General features: G+C 40.3%; 1 protein-coding gene across 3 annotated transcripts in view; it reads left to right on the plus strand.

Moving 5' to 3' along the window:
* The window catches only part of pex5lb (peroxisomal biogenesis factor 5-like b), a 156,019-nt gene that overhangs the window by 126,422 nt on the left and 9,226 nt on the right, over positions 1-20,371 (plus strand). For all 3 annotated transcript variants that reach the window (XM_046321795.1, XM_046321796.1, XM_046321797.1), the window contains 4 exons: positions 3,264-3,380; positions 11,211-11,354; positions 14,117-14,187; positions 16,112-16,327. In XM_046321795.1, coding sequence (XP_046177751.1) covers positions 3,264-3,380; positions 11,211-11,354; positions 14,117-14,187; positions 16,112-16,327 — 548 coding nt within the window. The remainder of the gene's footprint in view (positions 1-3,263; positions 3,381-11,210; positions 11,355-14,116; positions 14,188-16,111; positions 16,328-20,371) is intronic.

Here is a 20,371-nt window from a genome sequence, read left to right on the forward strand (position 1 = left end):
AGGCACACGCGAGGGTATTTGCCTTGGCACGCCAAGCAATTTTATCATATAAAAAAAAAATAAGTGAAATTGCAATTGTTTCAAAATTGCATGGGTTTTTCCATAAATAGATTTAGCTTTTGGACATGACACCATTTATTAAGTTTTCCTTAGACCTACAGTATAGTGTGTGAAGATAATTATTTTAAATTTGACTGTACGCTTGTTTACTCCATGTGTAACTCTGTGTTGTTGTTTGTGTCGCACTGCTTTGCTTTATCTTGGCCAGGTCGCCGTTGTAAATGAGAACTTGTTCTCAACTAGCCTACCTGGTTAAATAAAGGTGTTCTCAACTAGCCTACCTGGTTAAATAAAGGTGTTCTCAACTAGCCTACCTGGTTAAATAAAGGTGTTCTCAACTAGCCTACCTGGTTAAATAAAGGTGTTCTCAACTAGCCTACCTGGTTAAATAAAGGTGTTCTCAACTAGCCTACCTGGTTAAATAAAGGTGTTCTCAACTAGCCTACCTGGTTAAATAAAGGTGTTCTCAACTAGCCTACCTGGTTAAATAAAGGTGTTCTCAACTAGCCTACCTGGTTAAATAAAGGTGTTCTCAACTAGCCTACCTGGTTAAATAAAGGTGAAATAAAACATGTAAAATGTTGAGTCAAGAAGAAGGGGAATGTGGCTAAGATCCACAAGGCACGTCTCTCTCCAGAATGCGATCTGTCCTGCCAATTTGTGCACGTTCATTGTTTCATGCCTTAATTGTGTGAATATTTTTCCCTTTGATTGTTGTCTATCAATTCCCCATTTACGTACACTATATATACAAAAGTATGTGGACACCCCTTCAAATGAATGGATTTGGTTATTTCAGACACACTTGTTGCTGACATGTGTATAAAGTTTGTTAAGTGGAATGTCTAAGCGCAACAACGGCTCAACCACAAAATGGTAGGCCACACAAGCTCACAGAACTGGATAGCCAAGTGCTGAAGCTTGTAGCTTGGTAGTGAGTGTTGCAACCGAGGACAGACGTTTTGTCTGTCCTCGATCGCAACACTCACTACTAAGTTCCAAATTGCCTCTGGAAGCAAAGTCAGCACAAGAACTGTTCGTTGGGAGCTTCATGAAATTAATTTCCATGGCCGAGCATCCGCACACAAGCCCAACATCATCATGCGCAATGCCAAGCGTCGGCTGAAGTGGTGTAAAGCTCACCGCCATTGGACTCTGGAGCTGTGAAAAGATGTTTTCCGGAGGGATGAATCACACTTCACCATCTGGAAGTCTGACGGATGAGTCCCTGCAGCAATGTTCCAACATCTAGTGGAAAGCCTTCCGAGAAGACTGGAGGCTGTTATAGCAGGAAAGGGGGGACCAAGTCCATATTAATGCCCATGATTTTGGAATGAGATGTTTGACGACCAGGTGTCCACATACTTTTGGTCATGTAGTGTATATCACCAATAGTACATTTACCATAAATCCCCATAATTTCTAATCTACAATGCTTCTTTGGTTTCGGTAATTTCTGTCAATAGATTCAATAGGCTATATTATTTCTACAGTCGTTTACTGTTCTCATTATTGGAGTGGACACATTGTTTGCAGAGCTCACAACCTATGCTACACCTGTAAGACACGTTTTGGTTTATTTAATTGACTCGTTTTGTTAATTTATTCATTGTCTTTTGTTTGGAGCGCTGCTGTTAATGTTGAGTAAGGACGCACACCTGATTGTGCATAGAGGTAAGCATAGGCTACCTATCCTGTGCGTCAATGTGGCCATTTGAGAATGTCAGATAGTATTTCTGATTGTCTTAACTCACCACCACGAATGAAAAGTAATTGTGTCTTCACCTTAAACAAAAGTCTGTTTTTACATCTATTGAGAATGACAATAGTTCCTCAATGTATTAAGAAATCTTTCCAGCTCACTCCCTTTCGATAACCACCGAGCCTCTGGGTGAAAGGGAAAAATGTAAATCCCTCATCCAGTGGGCCGGACCCAGTTGATAGTTGATACAATATGTTAAGTTCGTTGTAGACAGATGATGCGATTCAAAGAACATGAACAAACTGCCATGCGTAGCCAATGTGATTTATAGGACATTTATTTTTATTGGGGTATGTTCTACCTAAAATTCTTTTTATTTGTCAGTTTTCTTTTACGTAGTTTTACAAGTTACTTGCATTGTTATATAGGCCTCTCTCTGTGTTCTGCTAATGGCTCACCATTTAGGCTATCATACAATGTGTTCATTTGGCAGAGGCAGGTGCTCTTGCATTAGATTGATTTGTATCATGTCGATTTAGATAGAATTTAGATTAACGACATGACAATGATTATGAGATACTAAATTTAAATGAAACTGCTCCATGAAAATGCTTTTGAAAATTATCGGTAGAAATGGTATGGTAAATCGTAAATTGGCATTCCACATGAAAAAGGTTGCCGACCCCCAGCAACTTCAGGAGTTTAACGGCAGAATCTGCGAAGGCCAGTAGCAGCAGGAGTAGGAGAGTTGGGAAAATGTTTCTTCAAATTATTTTCTTTCTATCTTGATCTCTGGCTCTCTCTTGAGTCATTTGTGTGTGTTAATTATTTAATCAAACAGTGTGCTTAAACATCAGACAAGCTCCGTGCATATAGTTGATTTTATTAAAACGTTTATAAATGAAAAAATACATGTTTTAAAATGTCTACCAATTGACTTGTCGAAAGAACAGACGACCCTCTGTCAACCAAGATATTCTTTTGGGTCGGGGACAGCCAATAATGGTTAGAATGGATATAGCTCATTGAAGCCATTAATGGTTAGAATGGATATAGCTCATTGACAGCCAATAATGGTTAGAATGGATATAGCTCATTGAAGATTTGGAAGAGAATGGTATATAAAGCCAATGACCCAATCCTAAACTATTCCATTGTTTTTACCTCTCTTTTTTGTATTGTCACAAACACCAAAGGCTATGTGGAGTTTATACCATATTGCTTACACTAGAGTTGACTTCAATATGAACGAAACGGAAGAAAACAGACCAATAATGAGTGAAACGGGGATATCCTATCTGAACAAGGTGAAACGCTCATTTTCTGTTGAGAAACAGTTTTCTACAGTGTGCTCTAATGAACATGACCCGGTAGTATCTAGCTCCCATTAAATCCCTTAAGGGTGTCACCAAGGGCCATGGGAATGGGATATGTCCAGTGGATGATTGTGGGATTGGGCAGAAATCAATTCCAACACCTCTTTCTCTTCTGTTCTCATCAGTCGGACACAGAGTTCTGGGATAAGATGCAGGCAGAATGGGAGGAACTGGCTCGCAGGAATTGGCTCGAGGAAGAAAATGAAGGCCCGATACCACCCAGCAGCTCTCCAATTGAGAAGGTAAACTCCCCCAACACCTAATTCTTTCCTCAACACTAATACTAATCTGGAAAAATCTCCCATTAGAGTTTCCTATATCATTTACCTAAACTTTCCCACCAATCACCAGAATTTATTCACAAAATGTCTATCCATTCAAAGAGATGCAATTACTGACCATAATCCCTGATACTAATCCCTGATATTACCCCCCAAAATAACCTTTTAAAACCACAAGCGATGGTACAAAACACCATCCCTTCCTCAAAGCTATCTAATACAATACTCATTGCCAAAATCCAGAAGTATCCCTTTTTAAGGGAAATATTTTATTTACATTTTCCAGGTGTAACACAGAAACAATTGCTGAAGAATCCTACTATTGACATTTTTCATTTAGACTTTTCTTGAATAGATTCAAAGCATTCAAATCAAGTTCCACATTTCAGACTCATAGCAATAACTATGAGTAAAACGTACTAACACAGGGCGGTAAAAGCTAGCTAGCTATTCCACCTTAATTAAAGGGTCCGCATGGTCAATCTGGCCTCCGCAGAAATTAGAGCATTCATACTTCTTGCACTTTGCAGAACAGAGCTGTTGTGAAGGGAATTGTCGTCAAGGATGTGCAGCCCAATATGGTGACTGGAGTACGGGCGAGTTTGTTAGGAGCAGCTACTCTTCCTGGAGTCCACATAAAATACAGTAATGGACAAGATAAGATATTTCATTAAAATAAGAGTTATATATAGGAAAGTCACCAAGAGACAACTAAAATACTATATACACACTATTCATACATACATATTCATATTCTCATGTACAGTACAGTTAAATTCAATCTTTAGAAAGAGTGGTGGCGCTGTGATACAAGACGTTTTTTATCTGTTTTTTAAAGCTAACCTTGCTTTTTTGCCCGAGTAACCTCTGGTGACAGAGCATTCCACGATGGCTCCATGCATAACTGAGCAATGCATTAAATATATTTATGATTTGGATGCCGTGAAGAAACCCAGCGAGTGTGTGTGTCGAAAGGAGTGGGTGTATGAAAAGCCAATCGGCTAATTGGGCTGTTTTTTTTCCCACTCGAGACAGTTTTGCTGCAAGTCGATAAGCCGGTGCGAATGACAAGTGCACCGGTGTTGTATCGGCGTGCCTGCCGAACTGAGGTGCTTCTCACTGGGCAGCTGTATCACGGCATCGCAGCCTACACAAGAAATAACCAATATTGATAATCATCTAGATGTCACCTTGATACATACATACAGTCTACTACTCAATTGGGAGGGCATGAATGGCAACAACACTGGGACACAGTGCTCTTCGCTCCCGCTTGCCAAGCAGTACTGACTGGCGATGGTGTGGGAAGTATAGCTACCTAGTAGCCAATATCAGGGTGACAGTCACAGTAAGCAGACAACACATACAAGAAACAGTACACCCATCATCAGTACTTTTAATCAAAAATAAACCATTGTCACTTTTATAACTGAAAATGTACAATTATTTCTGTAACAGTGAAATACGACTCAGACTCCTCCTCTGGCTTCAAAGCAAAGTCCAAACTCTTGCCGTACGGCAGCTCAACGTATGATAGTTGCATGTTAACTTAAAGAACTGAAAGGGGAAAAACTCAATCAAAACCGTCTAACCTATAGATAGTAGAGCGCTTGACACACCCACTCCTTTCCTTACGCCCACTACTTTCCTTTCAACACACCCACTTGCCCATACTCCGGTCACCATATTGGGCTGCAGCTGCCCCCTTTCTAATGTCATGAAGCTAATCAGGAGGAGAATGTGAGAGGTCAGTGAAATATCACTTCCTGTTGACCTCTCGCTTTGACAAAGACATTTAGTTAATCTTTTTGTTCACTATTTCATGACTGACATTGTACGTTTACACATTTAAATGAACAAAAATAGCTAATAAGAACCCTGGGCTGTCAACCAGAAGTAATGTCATACTGACCTTTCACATTCTCTTCTGCTGTCGAAACCATTATTTTATACCTCAATGGTCAAAATAAAATCAACTGGGTTCTGTCTCTTAATTTGTCCCATTTTAAAAAGGTTCATAATGTGCCAAAGTGGAATGGAAATTGTGAAATAAATGTTTAACGAGTATTATGACTATTAACGTGTTGACATTGTGCCAGGGGCTTAGCTAGCTAGCTACATTAGTGATAGCGCTGAAACCCCTAGAGGGCGTAGTTCTTCCTGATGTCGTATTACTGTTAGGTATGGACACAGTCAGCCCAGCCGGTAATGCACGTCCCCCATGGACCGGCTCATACATAAAACATCCTCCATTCAATTTATGCTCCCCCGCCATATAAAAACCACGAAGACTGATGGAAAGCTCCGAAAGCAAGATGGTCATTTCTATGACTCACACAGTGGAGGAACATATTGCCTGTGGCCTGGTGTGCACCAAGTGGCATGTTTCTACCTTATTCATAACATACTGACACAATTACAATCTTTATAGAATAAAAATCTAATTTCATCAATTACATGTGAAAAAACATACTTAAGTGAACATTAATTTCATCAATTACATGTGAAAAAACATACTTAAGTGAACATTAATTTCATCAATTACATGTGAAAAAACATACTTAAGTGAACATTAGCAAGCCAGCAGCAGATGAAACAGAAAGTGAATTCTCTCCTCTTTCTCTCCCAGGTGATATTCTATCACTGTCTAGGTTTAGGATATTTACTAGCTCATACCAGTGACAAACTTAGCTATGTTATCGACATTTGGCAGTATACAAACCAAATCTAGCTCACTTATTTTGCCAGCTAGAAAGAAAAAAAACACAAATTCATTCAAAAACGGAGGAAGAGAATAGCTAGCTATAGCAAGCTAATGTTAGCTTAGCTGCTTCCCCCCCCAAAAAAAAATCCACAATCCACCCCTCCAAAGAAAGCCTGGCTCCAGGGCTTCTCAGAAATTCCACCAGATCCGCGATTGAATCCATGGCCAAAGCATTGCAGTTCAGTTTAGCCTGCACTCAGCAGGCCGTATAGAAAACTCCCCTGGAGCCACAGAACGCCCAAATGATCTGCCATCAGTCCAGTGTAGGGAATATGTTCGAGATGACCGTAGCTGATTTCGGAATAACATTATGCTGGAGGGGTCTCGCCAACCCACGTGGATCCATCTGACAAGCCATCCATCCACAGTCCCTCAGTCGCAGCCAAAACTACTCTTTCCCATACGCTTGTACTATCTATAGTATGACAGCACAAGCGGTTAGCTACCAACAACTGGCAGACATGTTTACATTTGTGTTATTTAGATAGAAAACGTGAGCTAAATACGTTAGCTCTATAGTTACTCTTAGAAAAAGAGTTTCCAAAAGAGTTCTTCAGCTGTCCCCATAGGAGAACCCTTTTTGGTTCCAGGTTTCCATGTACTTGGAACCAAAAGTGTTCTACCTGCAACCAAAAAGAGATTGTCATAGGGTTCTCCTATGGGGACAGCCGAAGAACCCTTTAAAAGGTCCTTGACCTTTAGGTCTTTCCCTTACCCTGTTCACTTCCATGCTCACTGAAGCCCATAAAAATGCTTGTTCTCTGTTGATGCTGCTGGCTATGTTGAGATGTTTTAGAATAGGGGTGTGCCGATCTCATTGTATTCATCATCACATCCGTTTTATCACACTTCATAGTCGTAATCGGATTCAGTCGTGATCAGACAACCCGGAAGTGTGCTGTAAATGCCTATACCACAAGTGTGCATTCACTCGGAGTGCATCTCAGAGTGCATCTCAGAGTGCATCTCAGAGTGCATCTCAGAGTGCATCTCAGAGTGCATCTCAGAGTGCATTATGTTCCTTTTAAACGACCCTGACAGATGAAAATGCACATGATACTTACTTAGTTCTAGTCAATTATCAATTATTAATGAAATAGGCTAATAAATAGTACTACCACTGCCTGCATTTATTCCAGGCACAGATTTAGATGAATGTCAGCTATATATTGTTGTACTTTTGAGAGGAGCAAAACTTTTCTCTCCCGCAACTTATGCCAGCCAACATTATACAATACATTTTTAAAAAGTATCTACATTTGTCATTTTATTTTCGAATGATCTGTCGCTCGGTAAACATGCCTGGGTGAGAAAAATAATAGTAGCAAGCTTGGGCTTGGATCATGACGTAATGACAGACGTCGTCAGCAATGAAATAATTATACGGACAGACAACATAGACTAAACAACGACAAGTAGACAGACAACATAGACTAAACAACGACAAGTAGACAGACAACATAGACTAAACGACGACAAGTAGACAGACAACATAGACTAAACAACGACAAGTAGACAGACAACATAGACTAAACGACGACAAGTAGACAGACAACATAGACTAAACGACGACAAGTAGACAGACAACATAGACTAAACAACGACAAGTAGACAGACAACATAGACTAAACGACGACAAGTAGACAGACAACATAGACTAAACGACGACAAGTAGACAGACAACATAGACTAAACGACGACAAGTAGACAGACAACAGACTAAACGACGACAAGTAGACAGACAACATAGACTAAACAACGACAAGTAGACAGACAACATAGACTAAACAACGGCAAGTAGACAGACAACATAGACTAAACGACGACAAGTAGACAGACAACATAGACTAAACAACGACAAGTAGACAGACAACATAGGCTAAACAACGACAAGTAGACAGACAACATAGACTAAACAACGACAAGTAGACAGACAACATAGACTAAACAACGACAAGTAGACAGACAACATAGACTAAACAACGACAAGTAGACAGACAACATAGACTAAACGACGACAAGTAGACAGACAACATAGGCTAAACAACGACAAGTAGACAGACAACATAGACTAAACGACGACAAGTAGACAGACAACATAGACTAAACGACGACAAGTAGACAGACAACATAGACTAAACAACGACAAGTAGACAGACAACATAGACTAAACGACGACAAGTAGACAGACAAAAACAACCATAATGTTGTCAACAGGAAACAACTAGATTGAACAACGATGACTAGCTACAGATTCTGATTCATACATGATGTTTGAAGATCGGGAGACGTGTGCACTGAGACGAGTGAAATGAGAGCAGAGGGAGAGTGGCGTGTTCTAAATCCAATCGTTGCAGCAGGCTCAACTGATACTCCATCTGATTCTTTACAGACAATATAACTAGCCAATAGTTGTTTAAAGCACACAGGCTCAACTGATACTCCATCTGATTCTTTACAGACAATATAACTAGCCAATAGTTGTTTAAAGCACACAGGCTCAACTGATACTCCATCTGATTCTTTACAGACAATATAACTAGCCAATAGTTGTTTAAAGCACACCGCGCTTAACACTGTTTGAGTGAAAGAGCATGCTGGCAGCTGAATTATTATAATTTTTCTTTCACGGATAATTACAAAAAAATACTTGTCATAATCGTATTCTGAAAATGTTCCATATCTGTTACGATACTCGTTTTGCCCAAGTACTCGGCACACCCCTACTTTAGAAGCCACGTTGATGGTAGGGACAGCATCCACTTTGAGAAGAAACTTCTTTCTGAAGCCCTCCTTCCATTATTGATATCTGTGAAAGTTGTCTGGGATGAAATGGGCCCTGCAGATGGACGAGTAGACGCCCAATTCGACCACCTTATTCTCACAAATGTATTGAATTAAGAGGAATGTAATTTATCATTTACTGTGTGACGCTGACCGCGGGGGGCTTTGGGATTGTTTCCAAAGTTAGAGCTGATTTTGAGAACCTTAAACTCACCTTTTAAAACAACATTACAATAGTATAACAATTGATTTAAGTTTGCAATTTGGGAATGTTTTCTTTGTGTTCTCTTAGTAATTATTATATGCATTTCTGGCATTAGGAAATAGGTGCTACACTCTCTTTAAAGGCTCGTTGGTGGAAAAAAACTGTGAAAATATTTGTAGTATCTTAATAAAATTTTCCACCACCATGCTAGGGTGGCTAATGCTACTTGCTGGTGTTGCGGTCTGAAATTGTATTTTTGTTAAGACGGTAAGCATATTTTTACTGATGAGCCATTTAAATCAAGGTAAATCAGGTTAAGGAGGAAACCGACGTCTTTGCAGTTGAATGGAGGATGCTTTATGTACCAGCCGGTCCACGAGGGAAAGTAGTGTGTTGCTGGCTGACTACATTAAAGTCGTACGTCACATGATAAACGATGTAAAAGGAATAATATTGCCATCTTGTGGCCGGCTACATTAGTGAATGCTTTGCCTGACGACTCAAATGGAATTATTCCACTGCTCGTTCGCTACATACAGTACATCAATCTGAAACTAACATCAATGAAGTTGTTTGTGGTGACGTCAAAATGAGGGGTGTTGTAAAAAAATACAATTAATCAAAGACAATGACAAATTTCCTAAACGCCTCATTACTTATGCTTGTTCTTGCCCGACTAGTCAAGCGCTCTGGAAATCACCGGAGAGGTCGTCAGAAGCAGACTCATTGTGGAAAAGAAGAAACTAACATCTGTGGGCATGACGTAGTGTTTGGCCGGAGCAAGGAGTTTGAGTTGCCAGGCAAGGAAATTCTAGCTAAAAAGTTATGGCTATGAGTCTGAAATGGGAATTTGAATCTTTGTTAAATATATTCAAGAATAGTCAATAATTTTCTATCAAATGTTCACATTTCCTTTAACATTCTGTGCTGTCTCACTTATCAAAAATAATACGGACACATGTTTATAAATGATTTATAAATGCTTTATGAATGGGAAAATACAAATGACAGTACATTGACTGCATAGAAGCACCTCACAACTAAGCACTTCAGACCTTAAATGTTGGTGTTATAGATCAGGGGCAAACTACAGTTAATTACCTTGAAGTGCTTCGTTATAAATGCTTCATGGGAATGGGAAAATAGATTTAACTTTACTTTGACTGCATGGAATTCCTACATAGACCCTTCATGTGCTCGTTATAGAGGAGTATGACCAACTTAGGCCTAATTGTGATGTGGAGGGGTGTTAATGAGTTACGAAAGCGTTATGATGTGACCCTCAACTACACTATTTGATCCGTACAATTCACCCTGAGGATTCAACCCTGTGGGGATCCTCATGCCCCATTGACCTCTGAGAAGAAGTAGTTATGGGCCTATACCGGCCTATACATCAGCGTCATTTTCTGAATGTGTTCGTGCCTTTTGAGAACATCCATAATGATAACACTACATTGTCATTGTAATATGAGCTATTGCATGACATGAATGTATTATAGATATGCTATTGATATACACTAACCTTTAAAAATGTTGTTGGGAACTGTTATATCACATTCATGAAATGCTTATAGATGTGTAATAAATGTGTTGTGATATGTAGTCAAAGTAAGTCTTTAATTCATGTTCTGCTTTATGGAGACTTAGTGTAAGTGTTGGGCAGTGGTGGGATTGGAGGGACACTTAGGGCTGGCGCTGGTGCACACTGCTGCTATGCCCTGAACACAATGCCTAACTTCATTTGCTGCGGTTATAGAAATTCATCCATATAATTGGATGATTTGAAATAGAATAGAGCCACACAGTATAGATCCTCATGAATAACACATATTTGAATGCCTCACTGAGACCGTTATTACACCGAGGTGTGAAACACTGATCAGAAGATTATATAATTTGTATTGTTATACCGCAAATACCCCTACTGTCAATTACGTCATTATTAACCATTGTACTTGTATTCGTATGACCATGCAGACATTATTTACACAAACGTATGCAATTCCATTCAAAAAGATGCCTGTGATATTTACAGGGCTACTACTTTCACACCTACAACCCGTACAAAGAGTGGCCCAATGCTTTTGAAGAAGGGCAGCAGAAGGCCAGAGATGGAGACCTGAACAATGCTGTCCTGCTACTGGAGGCGGCCATTTTGCAGGACCCATCGGACTCGGAGGTAAAAAGATTGTTGAGTTCAGTGGTGTAGTGAAGGGTATACACCGTATACCCACATATTTTTCAGTGGGCATTGCGTATATTTATTTCTTAATCGCCACGATGCTTTATTAAAGTAGTGTAATGGAGGTATACGTCGTATAAATTAATAAGTCTGATGGAACAGATCAGAATGTTTAGCTTCAAATGTTGATAAACTATTATTTCTTCACATTTTAAGAGCAGCTATGTACACACAGAGGTAGGCTTACACGCAAATGTTCCAAAATGCAATTTGCGGAAAACATTGTTCTAAAATGCGCACTGCACATACAAGCGGTTTCATGGACAGAGATGGAAATATCCGTTAGAAAGGGGAGATTTTAAGATGCACGAACTATCACAGGTTGCTAATAGTGCTCAGCGATTAACCGACATTTTGTTTGTGCACATTGCACAGTTTCTGTAGAGATACATCCGATCAAGCCAGAACTATGCGAAGTAGTAGTAGGGAGTTGTAGTTTCCAACAGGCCAATATTCTATATAGTTTAGTGCAGAAAACAGAACTATGCGAAGTAGTAGTAGGGAGTTGTAGTTTCCAACAGGCCAATATTCTATATAGTTTAGTGCAGAAAACAGAACTATGCGAAGTGGTAGTAGGGAGTTGTAGTTTCCAACAGGCCAATATTCTATATAGTTTAGTGCAGAAAACAGAACTATGCGAAGTAGTAGTAGGGAGTTGTAGTTTCCAACAGGCCAATATTCTATATAGTTCAGTGCAGAAAACAGAACTATGCGAAGTGGTAGTAGGGAGTTGTAGTTTCCAACAGGCCAATATTCTATATAGTTCAGTGCAGAAAACAGAACTATGCGAAGTGGTAGTAGGGAGTTGTAGTTTCCAACAGGCCAATATTCTATATAGTTTAGTGCAGAAAACAGAACTATGCGAAGTAGTAGTAGGGAGTTGTAGTTTCCAACAGGCCAATATTCTATATAGTTTAGTGCAGAAAACAGAACTATGCGAAGTAGTAGTAGGGAGTTGTAGTTTCCAACAGGCCAATATTCTATATAGTTTAGTGCAGAAAACTTTGTAAAGCCTGCTACGAAAAAAAGAGACAGAAGAATGCTTTGCGAGGTATCTCTAACTGAAAATACATGCTCTAAGTGATTTGATAGTTACAGTTCAGCAGTCAGGTAACAGCTCTATGGAGATGAGATGATGACTTGGAAGTCATCTAATAAAACAAATGTAATATACACAGCTGAAATATTTTATGGCAGTAAAGTAATGTGCATAAATGATTGATAAGTGATAATCAGTCATGTGCAGTCACTACCATCATGGGACTTTTATTAATTGTATTATTAATGCATTGTGCATTTAATGTTTAAAAACTGATACGGAAAACTGATCTTTTTTTAATAAGCCAACCGAATCCGAACCAACCTCAAAGCAATAATCGCTCATCGCTGATTGCTCATATGAATAGGATAATGCCTTTGGCTGATAGACAATGAAAGAAAACCAATAGAACAGGAGAACACATAGAGGGAAGACTATAAAATAATTGCCTACACGTTTCTATGGTGGAATTTTGGCTATAGGTATTTTGAAGCAAGGTAAGACATGCCTCATAATATGAAGTAAAACGTCCAGGTTTCAAACAATTAAGAAACAGGGAAAATGTAGCGACGTTACCGTCTTCTGGTAGATGGAAAGGCTTTCTCAGAAACCTTCTCAATTAAATGTTAACTAGTTACAAAGTAGCCTACGCCTACCTGGCAGAATGGTTTCAGGATTATTTGCGTCAATCCGGTGGCCATTTGTTTTGCAATTTCCATTTTATGTGCTACAGAAACACTACTAACCAAACAACATTTCTAGGTGCCTGCGCAGTTGAACTAAAGGTTAACTACAATAAATAAATGTCATGCATTTTTTTCCCAGACCTCAAACGTGGTCTCCTGATGTGGTTAAAGCATTGTTATGGACTTAGAACATCCAAATTGGTTTTTGTTTTTTTATTTAAAAAGTTTGACTTTTTAAACCTGTGAAATTCAGGTTCAGTTTAACAGCCTCATTTATTTGTTTAATTGTAGGTAACATTGTGTGAAGTATTGAGTTTACTTTATTGAATCAATTTGAGAAATGTATCTGGTCTTTTGTGTTATTTTCTTTGTATTTGTTGACTTTTAGCCCTAGTTCAAACATCATCTCCGCACCAAATAAAATAAATCCATTTCTCTTTGGAAGAGCGGGGATAGAGAGCTGTCTGAAACCATGAAGTGAGCCTCGTCCGATTTCTTTCAATAGTTCTGCAGCTTCTCTTTTGGCCCAGTGCGGTTGAAGTAAGCATTTGTTTCATGCAGCACATCAGAGCAGTTCTTCCACTTTCAGGAGAAATGGTAATGCATATTAATATGTGTTAATTGCATGCAAATAATAGTTGCTTCACTACCACACCCACAACAGAAGCACAATCATTGTCTCGGATTTCCAGGAGGACTTCTGTAAGAGGTCGCTGTTACGTCACCCCAAAACCAACGAGGAAGTGCATGTGTTGAGAGCAGTTGTATGAAACCAATCGGTACATCAAGCAAAGCTTTTAACCTTGCCAGGCCCCTCTTAATTTCTCTTCAGTTCCACTCGCCATAAAATCGATGTTTGAACTGTGCATAAGATTTCCTTTAGTGAAGTACTGGTTAGCTCGGGAGTACTGGTGTACTATTGTTTGACTTTGTTTGATGTGTTAGTTTGGTTGAAACCCTCTCTGCGTCTTTAGGCTTGGCAGGTTCTGGGCACCACACAGGCCGAGAATGAGAATGAGCAGGCAGCCATCGTGTCACTCCAGAGGTAAAAAATTAGTTGTTTCTACTTACAAAGACCCCTTGACCTTTTCCACATTTTGTTACGTTATCTGAAATTGATTAAATAAATAATAATAAAAAATCCTCAGCAATCTACACACTATCCCATAATGACAAAGCAAAGCAGGTTTTTAGACATTTTTGCAAATGTATTAAAAATAAAAACATTTTTTACATTATTCAGACCCTTTGCTATGAGAATCAAAATTGAGCCCAGATGCATCCTGTTTCCATTGATCATCCTTGAGACGTTTCTACAACTTGGAGTCCATCTGTGGTACATTCAGTTGATTGGACATGATTTGGAAAGGCACACCTGTCTATATAAGGTCCCACAGTTGACAGTGCATGTCAGAGCAAAAACGAAGCCATGAGGTTGATTGAATCGTCCGTAGAGCTCCAAGACAGGATTTTGTCGAGGCACAGATCTGGGGAAGGGTACCAAAAAATGTCTGCAGCATAGAAGGTTACCAAGAACAAAGTGGCCTCCATCAGTCTTAAATGTAAGAAATTTGCAACCACCAAGACTCTTCCTAGAACTGGCTGCACGGCCAAACTGAGCTGTCGGGGGAGAAGGGCCTTGGTCAGGGGGGTGACCAAGAACCCTATGATCACTGACGGAGTGCTGGAGTTCCTCTGTGGAGATGGGAGAACCTTCCAGAAGGACAACCATCTCTGACACACTCCACCAATCAGGCCTTTGTTAGAGTGGCCAGACGGAAGCCACTCTTCAGTAAAAGGCACATGACAGCCTGCTTGGAGTTTGCCAAAAGGCACCTAAAGACTCTCAGACCATGAGAAACAAGTTTCTCTGGTCTGATGAAACCAAGATTGAACTCTTTGGCCTGAATGTCAAGCATCACGTCTGGAGGAAACCTGGCACCATCCCTACGGTAAAGCATGGTGGTGGCAGCATCATGCTGTGGGTGATGTTTTTCAGCGGCAGGGACTGGGAGACTAGTCAGCATCGTGGCAAAGAGTAACGGATCAACGTACAGATCCTTGATGAAAACCTGCTCCAGAGAGCTCAAGACCTCAGACTGGGGCGAAGGTTTACCTTCCAACAGGACAACTACCCTAAGCACACAGCCAAGACAACGCAGGAGTGGCTTCGGAACAAGTCTCTGAATGTCCTTGAGTGGCCCAGACAGAGCCCGGACTTGAACCCGATCAAACATCTCTGGAGAGACCTGAAAATAGCTGTGCACCAACGCTCCACATTCAACCTGACAGAGCTTGATAGGAGCTGCAGAGAAGAATGGGAGAAACCCCCCAAATACAGGTGTGCCAAGCTTGCAGCGTCATACCCAAGAAGACTCGAGGCTGTAATCGCTGCCAAAGTTGCTTCAGTAAAGTACTGAGTAAAGGTTCTGAAAACGTATGTAAATGTGCTAAAATAAAAATAAAATATTGTTTTTTTGCTTCATCATTATGGGGTATTTTGTGTAGCTTGATTTAATACAATTTAATACATTTTAGAATAAGGCTGTAATGTAACAAATTGTGGAAAACGTAAAGGGGTTTGAGTACTTAATGAAAAGCACTGTATATACATGTGTACAGTGTCACAGGTGGGATCAAACCCTGGTCTCCAGTTCTGATTTAAGTCGTAAGAGTATGACTCACCTTCATTACAACAGCACAACTATGTTGTTTAACTTGATAGGGTTAACAGCAAACATAGTAATGACCTTTTTTCAATCCTCAAATAACCTAATTCAATGGGTGTGCATCAGCAAAAATTTAGTCTCTCGCCAAGAAAAAAAAAGTGATTATTAAAACATTTCAAAACATTTCCAAGGAAGATGCATTCTCCCCATCCTACCTGGAACGACCTCACCTGGCATGCACACAAAAAAGACAGAACCAGCACATCCTTGCACAGAAATCACAGCAGTCCCTGTCTGCAGGTGTCTAGACCTCCACCACAACAACTTGCCGGCCCTCATGGCCCTGGCGGTGAGTTTGACCAACACAGGCATGCAACAGGACGCTTGCAAGGCCCTGCACCGATGGATCTGCCACAACCCCCGTTATAAACACCTACTGCCGGGGAGCCGGAGCCCACTCCTGCAGGGGTCCCCCACCACACCGCGTAGGGGTCGTCTCCATACGCCAACCTCTTGGTACGCCCACCTCTTGATTACAATGCATATTCAGTAGTTCCTCCTTTAAAAGCTGTGAGCTTAAGCCGCAGGACTTAGAGGTAATTTGTTGTCTAGTACAGTACCCTGCGTCACCACTTCATTGCTCCAGACTTGTGCAGGGGGGAGTTAGAGCACTGATTATACTTGTGGCTCTAACTGACTGGGCGACACAAACCTAAATGGAAAATTGTGCAGGACTTCAGTATTACTGACTAAAACTGTTGTTACACTCAGGTTTTTATTATTTGATTTTGTTTGGATTATTCTTGTAGCAGTGTAGGCCACTCCCGACCGGTCACATTGTACAGCGCCTGAGTGGAGCATTGGTCTAAAACACTGCATATCAGTGCAAGCTGTGTTGCTACACATGCTGGTTCAATAACTGTGCCGGCCTCAACTGGGAGACCCATGAGATGACTGTAGGTTTTTGGTTTTTCTCCGTCTAAAAACAGAAGTAAATTATTCCAAATAACAAACGGGCTTTATTTACAAATGAGTAACAATGTCTCACCCCATGTTCAAGAATGACCTTTTTTTCACTAATTTTACATTATTTGAAAACCAAATCTCCACTGCACTAATAATGGCGCTGACTAGGGAAACGTTCCCGCTGTTCTTAAAGCCAGTTTGCACCTTCAAACTAAAACAATGTAACTAATAATGGCATCTTTATGCTTTCATTAATAAAATAATGATAAAAATACTCTTTCAAAATGCTAATGTTTATTTAGTTATGGATCCATAACGAATTACTATGGGAATAAATATCACTAAATTACAGAAATATTATTATTCTACCTTTATTTCAACCAGGAACACAGACTGAGCTGGGCCCTGCGTATACATGTTTACACATACAGTTGAGGTACAGTGATTAACAAAGTACACAAGACAAACAAAAAAATCACAGATAATTGTTATGCTGGTGAATGAGGACCCAAAAGCGACTTAACGAAAACAGAGTCTTTATTCCAGTAAATGACAAAAGTAATAATCCTGGATATAACAAGGAGAAAACAAAACAGGAAAAAACTTAAATCCACTCGTCAGTAGAGAGGACTGACTGGAGACTCGACCATAGACTGCAGGTTGCTTCGGGAAGGCACCGACCGTAGCAGACTAAGACACCTGCTCATACGCAGCATCTGAAGAAGATAAAACACGACAGGGCGAGACAAGGACACAGAACAGCGAACATCATACAAGGATCCGACAAGGACAGAAGCGGAAAACAAGGGGAGAAATAGGGGCTCTAATCAGAGGGCAAAATAGGGGACAGGTGTGAAAAGAGTAAATGAGTGAGTTAGGAGAATGAGGAACAGCTGGGAGCAGGAACGGAACGATAGAGAGAAGAGAGAGAGGGAGGGGGAGAGAGAGGGATAGAAAGAGGGAACGAACCTAATAAGACCAGCAGGGGGAAACGAACAGAAGGGAAAGCACAAGGACAAGACAATATATGACAAAACATGACAGATAATAAATACAACAGCAGATTGTTACAATTACACCGTTCAAAAGGGTCCATTAGAAATGTCTTTGTTTTCCATGAAAACAAGAAATTAGTGACAAAATGAATAGGATACTGTATATAGTCAAGATGTTGACAAGACTATAAATAATGATTTTTAATTTAAATAATAATTGTGTCCTTCAAACTTTGCTTTCATCAAATAATCCTCCATTTGCAGCAGTTACAGCCCTGCAGAGCTTTGGCATTCTAGTTGTCAATTTGTTGAGGTAATCTGAAGATATTTCACCCCATGCTTCCTGAAGCACCTCCCATAAATTGGGATTGGCTTGATGGGCATTAATTACATACCATAAGGTCAAGCTGCTCCCACAACAGCTCAATAGGGTTGAGATCCGGTGACTGTGCTGGCCACTCCGTTATAGACAGAATACCAGCGGACTGCGTCTTCCCTAAATAGTTAGTGTATAGTTTGGAGCTGTGCTTTGGGTCATTGTCCTGTTGTAGGAGGAAATATGCTCCAATTAAGTGCGATCCACAGGGTATGACATGGCGTTGCAAAATGGAGTGATATCCTTCCTTCTTCAAGATCCCTTTTACCCTTTACAATTCTCCCACTTTACCACCACCGAAGCACCCCCAGACCATCACATTGCCTTCACCATGCTTGACAGATGGCGTCAAGCACTCCTCCAGGATATTTTCATTTTTTCTTTGTCTCACAAATGTTCTTCTTTGTGATCCGAACACGTCAAACTTAGAGTCGTCTGTCCATAACACTTTTTTCCAATCTTCCTGTCCAGTGTTGTATTTTTATTGGCTAGTCTGAGATATGGCTTTTTCTTTGCAACTCTGCCTAGAAGGCCAGCATCCCGGAGTCACCTCTTCACTGTTGACGTTGAGACTAGTGTTTTGCGGGTACTATTTAATGAAGCTGTTGTTTCTGAAACTGGACACTCTAATGTACGTGTCCTCTTGCTCAGTTGTGCGCCGGGGCCTCCCACTCCTCTTTCTATTCTGGTTAAAGCCAGTTTTCGCTGTTCTGTGAAGGGAGTAGTACACAGCATTGTATGAGATCTTCAATTTCTTGGCAATTTCTCTCATGGAATAGCCTTCATTTCTCAGAACAAGAATAGACTGACGAGTTTCAGAAGGAAGGTATTTGTTTCTGGCCATTTTGAGCTTGTAATCAAACCGACAAATGCTGATGCTCCAGATACTTAGCTCGTCTAAAGAGGCCAGTTTTATTGCTTCTTTAAACAGCACAAACGTTTTCAGCTGTGGTAACATAATTGCAAAAGGGTTTTCTAATGATCAATTAGCCTTTTAAAGTGATACACTTGGATTAGCTAACACAACATACCATTGGAACACAGGAGTGATGGTTGCTGATAATGGGCCTCTGTACTTGGATTAGCTAACACAACATACCATTGGAACACAGGAGTGATGGTTGTTGATAATGGGCCTCTGTACTTGGATTAGCTAACACAACGTGCCATTGGAACACAGGAGTGATGGTTGCTGATAATGGGCCTCTGTACTTGGATTAGCTAACACAACATGCCATTGGAACACAGGAGTGATGGTTGCTGATAATGGACCTCTGTACTTGGATTAGCTAACACAACATACCATTGGAAGACAGGAGTGATGGTTGCTGATAATGGGCCTCTGTACTTGGATTAGCTAACACAACGTGCCATTGGACCACAGGAGTGATGGTTTATGATAATGGGCCTCTGTACTTGGATTAGCTAACACAACGTGCTATTGGATCACAGGAGTGATGGTTGCTGATAATGGGCCTCTGTACTTGGATTAGCTAACACAACGTGCCATTGGAACACAGGAGTGATGGTTGCTGATAATGGGCCTCTGTACTTGGATTAGCTAACACAATGTACCATTGGGACAGAGGCGTGATGGTTGCTGGTAATGTAGATATTCCATTACAAATCAGCTGTTTCCAGTTACAGTACAGTATTTCTGATCAAGTTTAGGCTGCAGGGAGCGTAATTATAGCCTCAAGCTCATTACCATAACGCAACGTTAACTATTCATGAAAATCGCAAATGAAATGAAATAAATATATTGGCTCACAAGCTTAGCCTTTTGTTAACAACACTGTCATCTCAGATTTTCAAAATATGCTTTTCAACCATAGCTACACAAGCATTTGTGTAAGAGTATTGATAGCTAGCATAGCATTCAGCAGGCAACATTTTCACAAAAACAAGAAAAGCATTCAAATAAAATAATTTACCTTTGAAGAACTTCGGATGTTTTCAACGTGTTCATCACTTGGCTAAGAAAAAAACTTGAAAATTCAGTCATTACAACAGCAAACTTTTTTCCAAATTAACTCCATAATATCGACAGAAACATGGCAAACGTTGTTTTGAATCAATCCTCAAGGTGTTTTTCACATATCTATTTGATGATAAATCACTCGTGGTAGTTTGGTTTCTCCTCTGAAAAAAATGGAAAAAATGCACGCACCTGGAGATTACGCAATAGTTTCGACGGAGGACACCGAGCGGACACCTGGTAAA

The sequence above is a fragment of the Oncorhynchus gorbuscha genome, linkage group LG22 (assembly GCF_021184085.1).
Source record: "Oncorhynchus gorbuscha isolate QuinsamMale2020 ecotype Even-year linkage group LG22, OgorEven_v1.0, whole genome shotgun sequence".
NCBI classification, from domain to species: domain Eukaryota; kingdom Metazoa; phylum Chordata; class Actinopteri; order Salmoniformes; family Salmonidae; genus Oncorhynchus; species Oncorhynchus gorbuscha.